Source organism: Geotrypetes seraphini, chromosome 1 (assembly GCF_902459505.1).
Source record: "Geotrypetes seraphini chromosome 1, aGeoSer1.1, whole genome shotgun sequence".
Lineage (NCBI taxonomy): Eukaryota > Metazoa > Chordata > Amphibia > Gymnophiona > Dermophiidae > Geotrypetes > Geotrypetes seraphini.
Window position 1 is genome coordinate 311,880,393 of NC_047084.1, and position 14,811 is coordinate 311,895,203.

Consider the following 14,811-nt stretch of genomic DNA (forward strand, 5'->3'; position numbering starts at 1 on the left):
CTTTGGGGAGGATTTTAAGGTACTGAAAAGTCGTCTTATACGCCGGCAAATACGGTAATAAGTTAATCACATACTGAATACATTTTTAGGTCCGAAAACCAAAAAATAAGTTGATAATAAAAATGGCCAAGGTGAGCTCAATTAATTTAATTTAATTTAATTTTTTTTAATTTAATTTAATTCTTATATACCACTATACCGTGAGGTTCTAAGCGGTTTACAAAAATGATACATTAAAGATAAAATAAAATAAATAAAGATAGGTACTTGGAAGTTCCCTTACTGTCCCGAAGGCTCACAATCTAGCTAAAGTACCTGAGAAAACAATTTATGAATAGTATAAAGATATAAAATATAAAGATAGAGGTAGAGGTAGAGATAGATATGAATATTCCAACAAGTATTGAATAAATAAGTAAAGTTAGAATTAAAAAAATAATAAGTAAAATAAATAAAAAATAGAGATAAAAAATAAGAATAAATAAAAAAAAATAAAAAAATATATTCCAAAAAGCATTAGGATCTGATGTTAGATGATCATAAGATTACATGCCAAAGAAAAAAAACTAGTCCTTAAGGCCTGAAGTATGAAACTCAGACCCCTCATCATAATTCAGCACTAAGGTTTCACAGGATGTTATAATTAGTGCCTAAAAGCAGTCTTAACAGTTGACTCCGAGTCAAAGTAATGCCAAAATGCAGGCTAGTCAAATTGGATTGAAGGCTATGCAGACTTGTCATTTAGATCAGAAGTACAGCAAAACCACAAGCAGGCAAGCTGCAAGGATCTGGAGATCGCTGAAACTGCTGAACAACCGCCGCCATCAACTCTGTGTATCAGCTGCCTGAAACGATCAACTGCTATCAATTTCAGATCCGATGGCTGTCATCTGGAATCTCGGGATTCCTCCGAAGAAACAAGGTGACATCCAAGGCAAGGGCAATTGCTTCCTCAGCTGCATATGATGTGAATCCCACTGAGGCCGCCCTCTCGTCAACAGCACCACCTGCGAGCCTGTTCCGACTCGCCGTCTTCCTCCCCATTGGCACATCCTCAAACGCCGTGAAACGGAAGCACGCCGTAGTCTGCACACAGACACAAGGAGCCAGAAGCCAGATCTCACTCATCCACCACAAAAAAAATCAGGACACAATCCTGCAACTTTTCAACCGCTACCACAGAATCAGACAAGCAGCAGGTAACGGCTCCCTCAGCTGTTGGACTGGAGCAACTGTCAAACTGGAAATTGGTGAAGTGAGCTTAAAAAGAAACAAATATAAATGAGACTGGAGGTCTCAAATGAAAGTAATAGAGACAGAAATAAAAACCAGCAAAAAAAGAAATTCAAAAGAAGATCAATAAAGCAAAATAAAACAAAAACAAAAGTAGGATAAGGGAGACAGCACTGAAGATGACCTAACTGGGCCGCCATCTTGTTGGAATTAACGCAAAAACACAAAAAGGGAGCAAGAAAGAAAAAATAAGGAGGCATAAATTGATTAACCTCGCATTAAAATTAAGGAGAGTAACCGTCTGCCGATGGATCGGAGGCACATTTTACAGGAAGGATCTCAGAAAAAGGTCGCTAAGTTGTCACCCCATTTTGACTTGATGGATCCATTTACGGAGAAGTTCAGGGTCAGAGTAAGTATCTGTTTGATTACAAAAGGTTACACGGAACCTCGCTGAGTAAAACAGTCTATACTGAGTGCCCAGGTCTTTGAGATCTTGGCGTAGAGCCAAAAAAGCCTTTCGTTTCGCTGCTGTTGAAGGCGCCAAGTCAGGAATGATGATAATTTTGCGGCCCCAGATGCAGCATAGAGGTCTTCCCCTTAGCAGCCGTTAAGATCTGCAAGGCTTGCTGGAACCGTAGAACTTTGACGACGATGGGCCTAGGATGTTTGTTTCCGTGTACCGGTTTAGAAGGGGAACGGTGAGCACGTTCCAGTTCAAGTAAGGGAGAAAACTCAAGATCGAGAAATTTCAGCAGCCATGAAGACCATAAAGGATAAGGTATCACTTCCCTTGGCTCCTTTCGGCATGCCAAGTATCCTTAAGTTGCACTGTCGGCTGCGATTCGCCATATATTGCCATATATCGCCATATATTAGCTTATGTATGGCAGCCGAATTGTCACGAACAGGCCGGCATTTCTTTTTTCCACAGTAGAAAAGACGGAGCGTAAGTGGTTCAAAGTGATTGTTATGGAAGGTAGCGATTTGAGAGTGTATAGATTCAAGCTCAACTCTCATATCTTAGATATATTGATGTGAGTTTTCATCATCGTTTTGAGACTCCATAGTTCGGTTTAATATGGGATCCTCGTCAGCCTCGTGGTCATCTTTACCACCTGATTTCTCCGGTAAAGGCGGCGCTGATTTAAGTCTTTTGCTGGCAGGTAGGGAATCTGCATTAGGCCTTCTTGGTAGCCATTTATCGTAGAAGGGGCAAGGATATACAAATTAAGAGTATCTGGCAATAGAAATAAACGTTTGAAAAGGACGGTCTTCGATTTTCTGTGAAGGAAGTGGGAGCTCACCGTTCACGCTGCCATCTTGTCTGAACGTCAACCGGAAGTCTGAACTTCCACAGCTCAAGAACTTACCCAGCACGATGATCGGCAGTAATGGAAGGCTAACATGTATGAAAAAAGAAAACCAGTATTCCCATGTATCCAATCTGCCTTCTCCTTAATTGCTTAAACACCTGCTTTGCTCAGTGACTAGCTCAGATGGAAAGCGGCACCTTTGTATTACATGGAGAAATCTGCCACTAAGCCAATCTTTAACCCATGCAGTTAGAGTCTCTCCTAATCCCATAGATTTCATCTTGTTCAGCAGCCCTGCGGTGTGGGACGCTGTCAAACGCTTTGCTGAAGTCCAGGTACACGACGTCCAAGGACTCTCCTGAGTCTAGTCTTCTTGTTACCCAGTCAAAGAAGCTTATTAAATTGGACTGGCATGAACCTACCCTTGGTGAATCCATGTTGGCTGGGATCCCGGAGATTACCCTCGTTCAGGATCGTATCTAATTTGTACTTAATTAGTGTTTCCATGAGTTTGCACACTATTGAGGTGAGGGCTTACCGGTCTATAGTTCGCAGCCTCAGCCTTGCAACCCTTTTTATGTAGAGGAACGACGTTGGCTGTTTTCCAGTCCAACGGAACTTTCCCCGTACTTAGTGAGAGATTGAAGAGCACCGCCAACGGTTCTGCCAGGACATCTCTCAATTCTCTGAGCACTCTTGGGTGTAAATTGTCCGGTCCCATGGCCTTGTTTACCTTTAGCCTTGCCAGTTCGTTGTAGACGTCCCCAGGAGTGAACTCAAAATTCTGAAACGGGTCATCCACGTCTTGTATTATCATCAACTGTGGTCCGTGTCCCGGTGCTTCGCAGGTTTCAATCATATCTCCCCGTTCTCTTCTTTCCTCAAGTGAGTACAGCCGCAATTTTTTAAAATCTTTCTTCATACGTGAGATCCTTGAGCCCCAAGACCATCCTGGTGGCCGTTCGCTGAACCGACTCGATCCTCAGCACGTCCTTTCGGTAGTGTGGTCTCCAAAACTGAACACAGTACTCCAAGTGAGGCCTCACCATGGCTCTGTACAACGGCATCATGACTTCAGGTCTCCTGCTGACGAAACCTCTGCGGATACACCCCATCATTTGTCTTGCCCTGGAGGAAGCCTTCTCCACTTGATTGGCAACCTTCATGTCCTCACTAATGATCACCCCTAGGTTGCGTTCCGCCGTGGTCCTAACCAAGGTCTCACCATTTAGTACATAAGTTCTACGCGGGTTTCTCTTACCCAGGTGCATTATCTTGCATTTTTTAGCATTGAAGCCTAGCTGCCAAGTAGTTGACCATTGTTCCAGCAACAGTAGGTCGTGTGTCATATTATCAGGTAATATAGCTTTTGCCTACTATGTTGCAAAGTTTGGCGTCGTCGGCGAACAGTGATACCCTTCCTCTAAGTCCTTGCGTCATATCTCTTATGAATAATGTTAAATTGAATCGGGCCCAGGACCCCCAGAACATTGGTTGGATTGTTATTAGTATCCAATTTAGAAGCATACAGCACTTGGTAATACTCATGGAATTGTTGTATGAATGTCTGGAGTCTGTACAAGTACAGTACCTGCATCATCAACTATTGCTGCAACCCGAGTTTTTTCCAGTTTTCCACTTTAAGTACTGAAGCCAATTGATGACCACATTTATTGTTGTCCGTGTAGTAGTTAGAATTATGTAAGAAGACCTGATGGCTAGCTATTTTACTTAATAATATATTATACTCATATCAAAGAGCATGTAGTTTTCTGGTAGTGTCCTGAGATAGTTGGTCCATCCATGTGCGTATTCTCTAAGCATTTAATTTTGAATTCAAGATCAGTTAAAGCTTTCATTTTAGCTTTTTGGGGGAGAGGCAGAGAAATGATATAGCCACTCCCCTCATATATGCCTTAAAGGCATCCCAGCATGTGGAGCAGTTTGTGTCTTCTGCTTTGTTAAATAGGAAATATTCATCAATGGCTTTTTTGATACATTCATTGAAACCTTCTTCCTGTAATGAAGAGATATTGAACTGCCAGTGCTTTTGTTGGGAAGGATTGCAATATCCAGAAATACTCATAGTTACTTTAGCATGGTCAGATACCGTGATCACGTGCATATTTGTGTCTGAAATGGATTCTGTTAGCGTAGAACTAATAAGAAAGTAATCTATTCTAGTATATGACATGTGGGGAGATGAGAAAAACCAATATTATGTTCATCATGGTGAATCAGACGCCATGGGTCATATAGTTTGTACCAGGATCTTGACTTCCTGTAATGTACCGATGATTTTCTTTCTAGTTGTGGGTCCTCTGTCAGGTTAAAATCCCCACCTATTATAATCAGCATGTCAATATGAAGGTTAATAGTATCAGCTACTTTATCAAAGAAGGGTCATTTATATGAGGGCAGTAGACACCGGTTCCACAAGAGTCGATGTCGACAATAAAGGTTCAGACCGCACCAGTGCTGCAAGGGTCAATGATGATAGCAAAGGCTCAGACCGGACCGGCACCGGAGGAGCCAGTGTCGCCATGACAGGGGGTAAGATTTGCAACTGCTCCCTTAGTTCGACTCGCAGCACTTCTTGTATTTGCTGCTTAAGAGTCTGCACCATGTACCGCTGGCTTTTTCGCCGGTACGTTTGGTGCCGCACTGCGCTCCGAGATGAGGAGGCCGATGTCGAGGCACTCACCTCAATCGGAGCCAAGTGTTTCTTAGGGCGCCTCGAAGTCTGCAGGACTTTGCCTCACTGCTGAAGTGTCCTGAGGACCCGAAGGGGTGGGGGAATGGCTTCTTAGCCAGCTTACCCACTGACTGCAACACCGAGGTGGATTCCAGCAACGTCACGTGATGTGGCATCGACTTCGGTGTGGATTCTGACGCCGGAGACCAGTGCCGAATCTCCCTCCATACCGGACCTGAAAAATAAACGCTGTTGAATTTGATGAATCATGAGGATCCTCTTTTGAAGGGAAGAACAACGGTTGCATGAATCAGCCCTGTGGGCTGGCCCCAAACATTGGAGACACCGGCAATGCGGGTCAGTAAGAGAAATAGGGCGAGCACACCGTTATGCACTTTTTAAAACCCATTTGTGGACGGGACATGGATGGAAAAATAGCCTCGGAAAAATCAAAAGTCGAGGCTTGAAGCGTGGAACAGGCTCCGCCGGACCGCGAAAGAGAAAAAATAAAAAAAATTTTTTTTTTTAAACTGAAAGGAAAAGAAAAAAAAAAATGAAAGCTGACAGAAAAGTCAGAAAAAAAGCTGCATGAGCGGGAAGGCAGTGATAAAATATCAACGACCATTGACAAGTGACTTCTTAGCTCTGCTGGAAACTGAGGGACCACCACACCTACAGGCACGCCTACAGGCCAGTGATTTTCCATTAATATTAAGTATAGTCAAGGTCCATCTGCCCTCTGTATCTATACATTGATCAATTATTTTTCATGTCTGGTCTATTTCTAATAAGTATTGCTATTCCATTTTTTCTTGTTCATCACAGGTGAGAAAATGACCAGTAGTGACCAGTTAGTGGTTAATTTTTAGGATTCAACTTCAGAGTGGTGTTTCCTGCCGAAAAGTAATATCAGAATTAAATCTGGATATATAGTCTAAAATCTTTTTCTATTTTAATAGGGTTGTGCATGCCTTTTATGTTAAGAGAAAGAAAGGATAAAGCCATATTGAAGTGTGGCAAACAAGTTTACAACAGTACTGTCAGTATATAGTATGCAGTGATATAATAGAACACATTATAATGCAATGTAATTTTAGTTGCTTCCTGGTAAAAGAAAAGCTTGAACAAGCATAAAACCATTTGGAAATGAAAAGCAGACAACTGAATATTGCAGTTAATACAAGCGGCTAGTGAGATAGACATCCTGCAGAGACAACTCAAAATTGCTACCAACAGGAGATAATTCATCAAAACCACCTTAGCCAGTGATTTGTGAATGTAGCATTTTTCTCTATCAAAGACAACAGCAACTACCTTAATGGCATTCATGATCAGAGAAGTCAAAGGAAGAGACCAATTAATGTCGGCATCTACACAGTAAAGAGAACAGTTTAAAGACTACATCACAGGATCTTCGCCGATCTCAGGTGTTATCCTATTCAACTAGGAGAAACTTGCTCAAGGAAGTCAGCTCTTGATCTTGGGGACTGATTAATTCTTTGTAGAATTGTTGTATGTTACTTGTAGTCTGGCCGGGTAGATCATGCCGTAGTTCGTGCCAATTTGCTTCAATTTGAGATGGTAGTCAAGAAGCTGTTTTCTTCTTTTTTGCGGTCTGCTTACTGAGGTCAAGCACAAATAGGATCATGTACCCTCAAATTTCACAGGTGATTTCAGTCTAGCCTGTTGCATTATATCCATTACCTGTGAATAATGTACACAGCCATGCCACGACTCGGTCTTGGATATTTGGAGTTCAGATCGAGTTTATGAGTGGGCACTCTGTGTACTCGATCGATCTCCACAATCACGTTTAATTCAAAATTCCAATATTTTGGGCAGCATCTCAGTGAGGAAGGCAATAGTGTTGCGTCCTTCCCAACCTTCTGTTATTACCTAATATGCGAACATTATTTCTGCGAAATCTATTATTCGCATCCTCAAGCTCTTGTTCCAGTATATTAAGTTTCTTTATTTGCCTTTGCACTGCTTTTATGATTTTCATCATTAACATCAACTTCTGTTCAGCAATGTCCATTCTGGAGCAAAACATGGCTAGTTCAGTTTTCATTGACTGTAATTCATTTTTAATATCTTCCATGTCCTGTTTCGTGAACTGCCACAATCTCCTGCATGGACTCTCAATTCTCCTCTTCAGGCTTCCCCAACCATTGATTTTTGTGGTGAAATCGACTCCAATTTTTTCCTTTTTCCAGATTTATTTGCTGCCCATATTGATCATACACCAGCAGAGATAGAAGTCAACTGCAAAGCTAAGGTGAAGTCAGCGAATCTTGAGTCTTAAGTATTTCCCACTGGAGCTAATATCTTAAGCTGCCATTTCTGCAGTGCACGCTAGCGCCCCCTCATTTATTTATTTATTTTATTCATTCATTCAATTTTCTATACCATTCTCCCAAGGCAGTTCAGAACAGTACATGAAATAATTCAGAATACTCAAGCATTTTTTCCCTGTCTGTCCCAATGGGCTCACAATCTATCTAATGTACCTGGGGCAATTGAGGGGATTAAGTGACTTGCCCAGAATCATAAGGAGCAGCATGGTTTTGAACCCAGAACCTCAGTAATGAGCCTGGCGTGAACTGGAAGCTACTAGTTGGTTTTGCATCGATGGACCTATATTTGACGTGATGTGGTTGTAATGGAATGACTAGCCTGGATAGATACAGGGGCCGACCCAGTGTTGGAATGATTTATAAACTAAGAACAGAATTTGAAGAGAGAGGGGCTTGCTGAACACGTAGCCAATGTAGATTGCAGAAACAGCAGGGTTAGCTTATCCAAAAACATTTATGAAGTTTCAAGTTTTTAAAAAAATTTGATTCTTCACCTAATCATGTATTCAAGGCGATGCACAATCTTTAATACAGTTTATAAACAGTATACAGGGAAATTAAAAATCTCATATAGTAAATACATAACTTACAAGACAAATAGGACCGGTAAAGGAATGGCAGGAAATAGGTGCAGGACCATGTTTTGTAGGGTCTGTAAATGTTTCAGTTGAATTGTAGTTATTCCTGCATAAATAGGATTAGGATTATAATAGTCTAATATAGAGATGATGAGAGTATGTATGAGGGTGTGAAATGAATTGAATTCGGAAATGAGCATAGTAAATGTAATTGGTGCAGTGAGTAGAAACCCCATTGGACAATGTGTGAGATATGCTCCTGAAAAGTTAAGAATCCAGTTATGACCCTCAGGTAGCAAAAAGAAGGAACTATCTATATTGACCAGTCAAACTATATCGGGACTAGGGAGGGTTAGCATAGAAGCCCAGTGATCTGGCATTCTACTGGGTTTTTTTGGGTTAAGCACAAGCCAATGGTTGGACAACCATGTTGAAATAGCAGAAAGACAGGACTATAGGGGAACAAAATCAGGTTGACAAGGGTAAACCATCAAAATGTCATCTGCACAGATGAAAATTTGACATTAAAGGACTAATGAGCATTGCTAATGGGCTAATGAAATGTTTAAAGAGTATAGGAGAGAGAAGTAAACCTTACAGATAAGAAAGACGAAAACCAGGACCATACTGAGCCTGAGATTCCAATTTCAGCCAAACAAGATAGGAGTAGATAGTGGTCCACCAGATCCAAGGCAGCTGATAGTAGTGACACCAGCAGAGTCATTTTATTTACATCAAGAGTGGCATGTAGGTTGCTCAAAAGAGTGGTAATAACAGTTTCCATGCTGTGCAATGTGGGGAAGCTGGCTTAGCTTGGATGAAGGATTAGTGATTGTTCGATATGGGTAGTGAGTAGTTAGATGACAAATCTTTTCAAGCTATTTTCTAGAGAAAATTGAGATTTTGAAACCAGTCAATAATTATTTGGTTAATGGAAACCAGAGACTTATAAAAAACAGGGGTAATGATTGCCTTTTTCTAATCTGAAGTAACTACACCTAATGATAAGATATCTTGAATTATGGATAGAATGAATGGTAGGAGTCCCTTCAATACTGGATCTTCAGCCAGGAGTCGAGCATGCAAGATGTTGGCCCTCTTATGATGAAGAATCAGAGAAAGAATGATGGGGAATTGTATGTAGTCCAGTTAAAGGAACCAGCTGATCTTAGTATGGCTATTGGGTATGGGCTTCTGTATTCTAGCTTTTTGGTGAATTTGGGTAGATGAGAACAGTAGGTAGTGGAACTCATTAATTTAGAAAAGTAGGAGGCTTTGGCTATTTAAGCAGAAATAACATATGGTGCTTTAGAGGTTCAGACAAACACTAAAAGAAAGAATAATTTATTGAAAAAAAAAATTATGAGAAAAAATAATTTATTGAATAAAAAGTATTTAAGTACTAAATATATATAAAAAGGGGGGTTTTTCAGGCCAATGATAGCTCGCATTCAGCTAAACTTGTCAAGACAAGTTCTAATAACAAGTAGCTGCGAGCGCTTGAGGTGTTTTTTTCCCTCCATATAATTTTCAATACTGTAATATATATATACAGTACAGTTCTAAGTAATATAAAGGTGACCAGCTCACTTCTGCATTTTTTCCAATTATTAGACAATGTTTGGTCTATGACTGATTATTTGAAGGAGTATTTTTTTAACAATATTTTTGTCCCCCATAATAAATTTTCAATACTGTAACATATATATATGGTACAGTTCTAAGAGCTCCTTTTACTAAGGTGCGCTAGGGCTTTAACGCGCGGAATAGCGCGCGTGCTACATTGCCGCATGTGCTAGACCTTAATGTTAGTTCTAGAAGTGTAGCGCGCAGTAATTTCCTGCGTGCGCTAAAAACGCTAGCGCACCTTAGTAAAAGGAGCCCTAAGTAATATAAATGTGACCAGCTTGCTTCTGCATTTTTCCGTTTATTAGAGGATGGTTGGTCTAAAAAAAAAAAAATGCATCATTTCTTATATCCCAATGATTACTTATGCACTGTACATTTTTACAGAGCTACTCAGTCTCATCAATATCGCATATTGGTTGGTGTGCTGAACCGGAGAAATTACCAAGAAAAAGTGGATTCCTTTCCTGTAAAAAGAGTGATAGTCCATGAAAACTATGAGGCTAACACGTACCTGAATGACATTGCTTTGCTTGAAGTGGAAAACATCTACAATGAAGAGCTGTGCATGCAGTCTGGAAATAATCTAATGCCTGCCTGTATTCCTTGGTCAGATATCAATTTAAAGTGGGAGAGAGATGCAAGGTTTCTGGTTGGGGCGGGCAGAAGGTATTCCTTTCATAATTATAAAATGACAAGTCTGTTCACTTAAAAAAAGGCTGCATTATTTGTCCTTTGAGCAAAAGGCAGAAGGGGGAATAGAAGATAACAGAGAAATGGAAAAAAAGGAAAAGTGTTATTAAGAAGAATTAGAGCTGTAGAGTATATCAAGCCTACTTTGCAAATGTATGACTGGAGTATGACTGCAGATATTTATACAGTTATGCTTCAGCCATATGTACTTGTATGATGTGCAGTTCATGAGAGTTCTTTACACCGACATTTTTAACACAGGTTCACAGTATTCACGCTGGTGATTTATCATTTGTTATATGTCTTGACTTCTTTGATTCCTTGTTAAGCTTGGAAGTCCCAAAATTCCTTGCACAGAAATTCAAGAGTGTAAAAACAAAACAAAGTAGTAACCCTAATTTTCAAATAAGACAGGCCATAATTTGGAAACGTCTATTTTAGTTTAAGAAGTGATATGATTGAGGTCCTCAGAGGTATAGAATGGGTAAGAGTGAATCTATTTTTTACTCTTTCAAAAAGTACCAAAGCCAGGGACAGTCAATGAAATTACATAGAAATACTTTTAAAACAAATAGGAGGAAATATTTTTTACTCAAAGAATAGTTAAGCTCTGGAACTCACTGCCAGAGAATGTGGTTTAGAGCAGTTAATGCAGCTGGGTTTAAGAAAGGTTTGGATAAGTTCCTGGAGGAAAAGTTCATATTCTGCTATTGAGACAGACATGGGAGAAGCCACAGGATCTGTTACATGGAATGTTGCTAGTAATTGGGTTTCGCTCAGGTATTGGCCACTGTTGGAAACAGGAGACTGGGCTAGATGAACCATTGGTATGACCCAGTGTGGCTGTTATTATGTTTTTAAAATGAAAAAGGCCTCTTAAACTATGTTCATTGAAATATGAATAATTATTGCATAGGATAATTGTTCTGCATTCATAAGCTGATATTTAAAAGTATCTCTGGCCACAAAAAATGCTTTTTATGTTTTAAATATCTAGTGATTCTATGGATAAAGTTGACTATTTTAAATGTAGAACAGTCAAATTTATCCATGCAGGAAAAGGGTATTGAGGGGTGGGGGTTATGATGTAGGGGCAAGGGCTGATATTAAGCCCATAGTGCTTGCCAAAGTGGGTAAACCATCACTATCGCCACCAGAAACCAGATACTAGTGGCAAAGAGGCAGGCCTAAGTTAACTGATAGCTCTATTGGTGGCACCTGAGTAACTTCTGGCAGGCCATTAACTGCCCAAGTATTCACTGCTGGTCCCCAGATAAATGCCAGCACTGAATATCTACACACAAGACAGATAAGGGGGAAGCCACTGCTTGCTCTAGGATAGATAGCATGGAAAGTTGCTACTATTTGGGTTTCTACCAGGTACTTGTGGCCTGCGACTTGGTGCTGAACAGCAACATTCAGATGGAAAACTGAACAACTAAAAGATAAAATTACAATTTACCTTTTTTGCATCCTAACTTACCCTCTCTTTTACAAAATCCGTAGTGCAGTTTTTAGCGCCAGCTGTTGCAATAACAGCGCCAATGTTCATAGGAATTCTATGAACTTTGTAGATATTATTGCCGTGGCTGGCCGCTAAAAAATATGCTACAGTTTTTTAAAAAGGGGGGGGGGTATCCAGTTAGGGGTCTGAATATTGCACTAATCTGATAACCTCCAACTTGCACTGTCCAGAGTAGTGCCAAGGCGATCAGAGGAAGTATACAGCGACACTATCTGGTTGGTACTGCAGAATATTCCACTTACCTGTTTGACACTACCTGCTAACCAAATAAGTGCCTTTAATTCAGTTGCTAAAATACTCGTTGAAGTGCTGATGGGCAAACAGGATTTTGAACTTAAAAGTTTAAAATTAAAACATGTGACGAAAGAGAAAAATGTCCAAAAACCAGCCTAAGTCGGCACTTGGATGATCATCAGTCAAAAACTTCAAGTGCCGATAATAAAACCGGGTTTTGGATGTATTTATAAACGACCTAGGCCTTCACAGGCCATAGCTAAACGGGGCGTGTCAGTAGGAGTGTCGAGGGTGGGATTTGGGCAGGACGTGGGCAGGCTTAGACTTAGTCGTACTGCATGTATAGCTGAAAGTTATACAGCACAGGATCGACAGAACTTGGACGTTGTGACTTAGACCATTTAAAACATGGTAAAACCCACCTAAAGTGACCAGATAAGCACTGCAAACACATAATACAGACCTCCCACACACTACCCCAGTGATCACCACCCCCACCCCCATAAAAATGTTAATCACAACTTGAAAATTGCGCCTCCAGAACATCATCTTGGCAGCCTGGCATAGGAAAGCCTAGTCGTGCTGCACAGAGGCGTCTTAAGCCGTCTTGGGGGTGAGTTAGGGATCCATGGAGAGGAGGGACCCATGCCCATAAGCCCTTGTAATCACTGCATTGATATTGAAACATGTTCGATTATGTCCCTCCATGCCACCAAATATTTACTCCTCAAGTGTTTATCTTCCCTAAGGTCTAAATGATAGGGCTTTGGAAAATAATTTAAAGTATACCAAGCTATCTTTTAAACTATGTTGTTGGTCATTTATTTACTCATACTATATAAGGATATGATGTATTTTTTTACTTTTATTTTTAGGATTTACCAAGTATTTCCCTTAAGTGGTGCTACATCTATTTAATGGCAAATTGTTCTAAAGGCTTATGAAGGTCGTTTTTTGGAGGGGATGGAATGTGCAGGTAAGAAAAAACTAACTTGTTATTGTGTTGGCTCATTTTCAAAAACAGAAAAAACAATCGCAAAATAGCATAAATAAAATTTGGATGTTTTATTTGCTAAAACATCCAATTTTGCCATTTTCAAAACCACATTTTTTTAGACTGTTTCTGTGCTGTTTGTCCAAAGTACATCTAAATCTCATGGGGGCATTGTTGGGGACAGGATTAGGGTGGACTTATGATTTGAATGTTTTTTTCTGCAAAACAGAACACTGCAAAAAAAATATCCAGGGCAAAACTCGAATGTTTGAGGCTAGACCTATTTCAATAATGAATAAGTGCCAGAAAAGGTGGCCAAACTGACCAGATGGTCCCTCTCTTATTTCCCCAGGGTTTATTGACTCCCCACCCCTCAAAGATGCGGACATGAAACGGTACATATTTGCCTGTATTGACCAGCTTCAGACTGTTATGGCTAGTCCTATTAGAACAGCAAGCAGTCTCTGAGTAGCCTGGTGGTTTGTGCAGTGGAATGCAGAGTAGGGGGCCCAGGCCATATCCCACTCTTACACTTGAGGGGAAGTGTGAGCCCAAAAACCACTATACTGACATATAGGTGACACATGCAGGCATAAGGGATATTGGGGAGGTAAACAAGGGGCCGTTGAAAAGTTCTCAGCCCAAGTAAGAAGAGAATGGAGGTGGAGCCATGAAACTTACAAGTTATTCCACACACCTTTTTTTTGACACTTTTCATTTCATTGAAACAAAAAAGTGTGGAATAATTTGTAAGTTTCAATGGCTTCCACCTCATTTTCTTGGTTGGGCTGAGAACTTTTCAGTGGCCCTTTGTATAGCTGGGTACAGTAGGTACTGGGTGAATTTTGGAGGACTTGTCATAGAATGTAAGTGGGTTATGGTAAGATATGTGCGTGAGACCTTTTATTTCTCTCCCTTTCTCTTTATGTGGGGAAATGGATGTTGCCACAGGATGTGTATTTTACAAAAGGCTCCAACTTTAGCAGAATCGTTAGTAATAAACATGGGGAAGAGTGAAACTTGATCTCTACCCAAAACTCCTAGGCAAAAAATGGGGCTTCACATGTATTTAGTTTGCAAAAATATGAAGAAACAAAAGACCCACCACTTTCTTGGCATTATATTTGTTTTCTTCTTTCCTTACTTTAGGTACATATGATGGGTCCATAGATTCCTGCAAAGGTGATTCAGGAGGACCTCTGATCTGCTATGATTCACACAATGTGGCATATGTATGGGGCATCGTAAGCTGGGTGTGAAAACTGTGGGCAGCCAAGGATCCCCTGGTGTTTACACAAAGGTGGCTAAGTTCTTTGAATGGATAAGCTATCACGTTGGAGGCCACTTGGTTACCAAATATAATACCTAAGCAGTATTAGAAACCAATGGACACCAAATTATAAAGCGACTATTGTGATTTCTTTCATTTCAAAATAAACAAATACATAATTATATATCATTAGAAAGGCTCAAAATAAATGTGTTTTATGTTTCAACCAGTTGGCGAATCTCAGATTGGATTTCCCCTCTATGCCATAATTACAATGTTGTTATTGTGTT

At 40.3% G+C, this 14,811-nt stretch overlaps 1 protein-coding gene across 1 annotated transcript in view; it reads left to right on the forward strand.

Annotated features, from left to right (window-relative positions):
* CFI (complement factor I) overlaps window positions 1-14,811 on the forward strand; it is a 153,913-nt gene that overhangs the window by 106,311 nt on the left and 32,791 nt on the right. Inside the window, exon 11 of the mRNA XM_033956085.1 lies at window positions 10,193-10,307. Coding sequence (XP_033811976.1) covers window positions 10,193-10,307 — 115 coding nt within the window. The remainder of the gene's footprint in view (window positions 1-10,192; window positions 10,308-14,811) is intronic.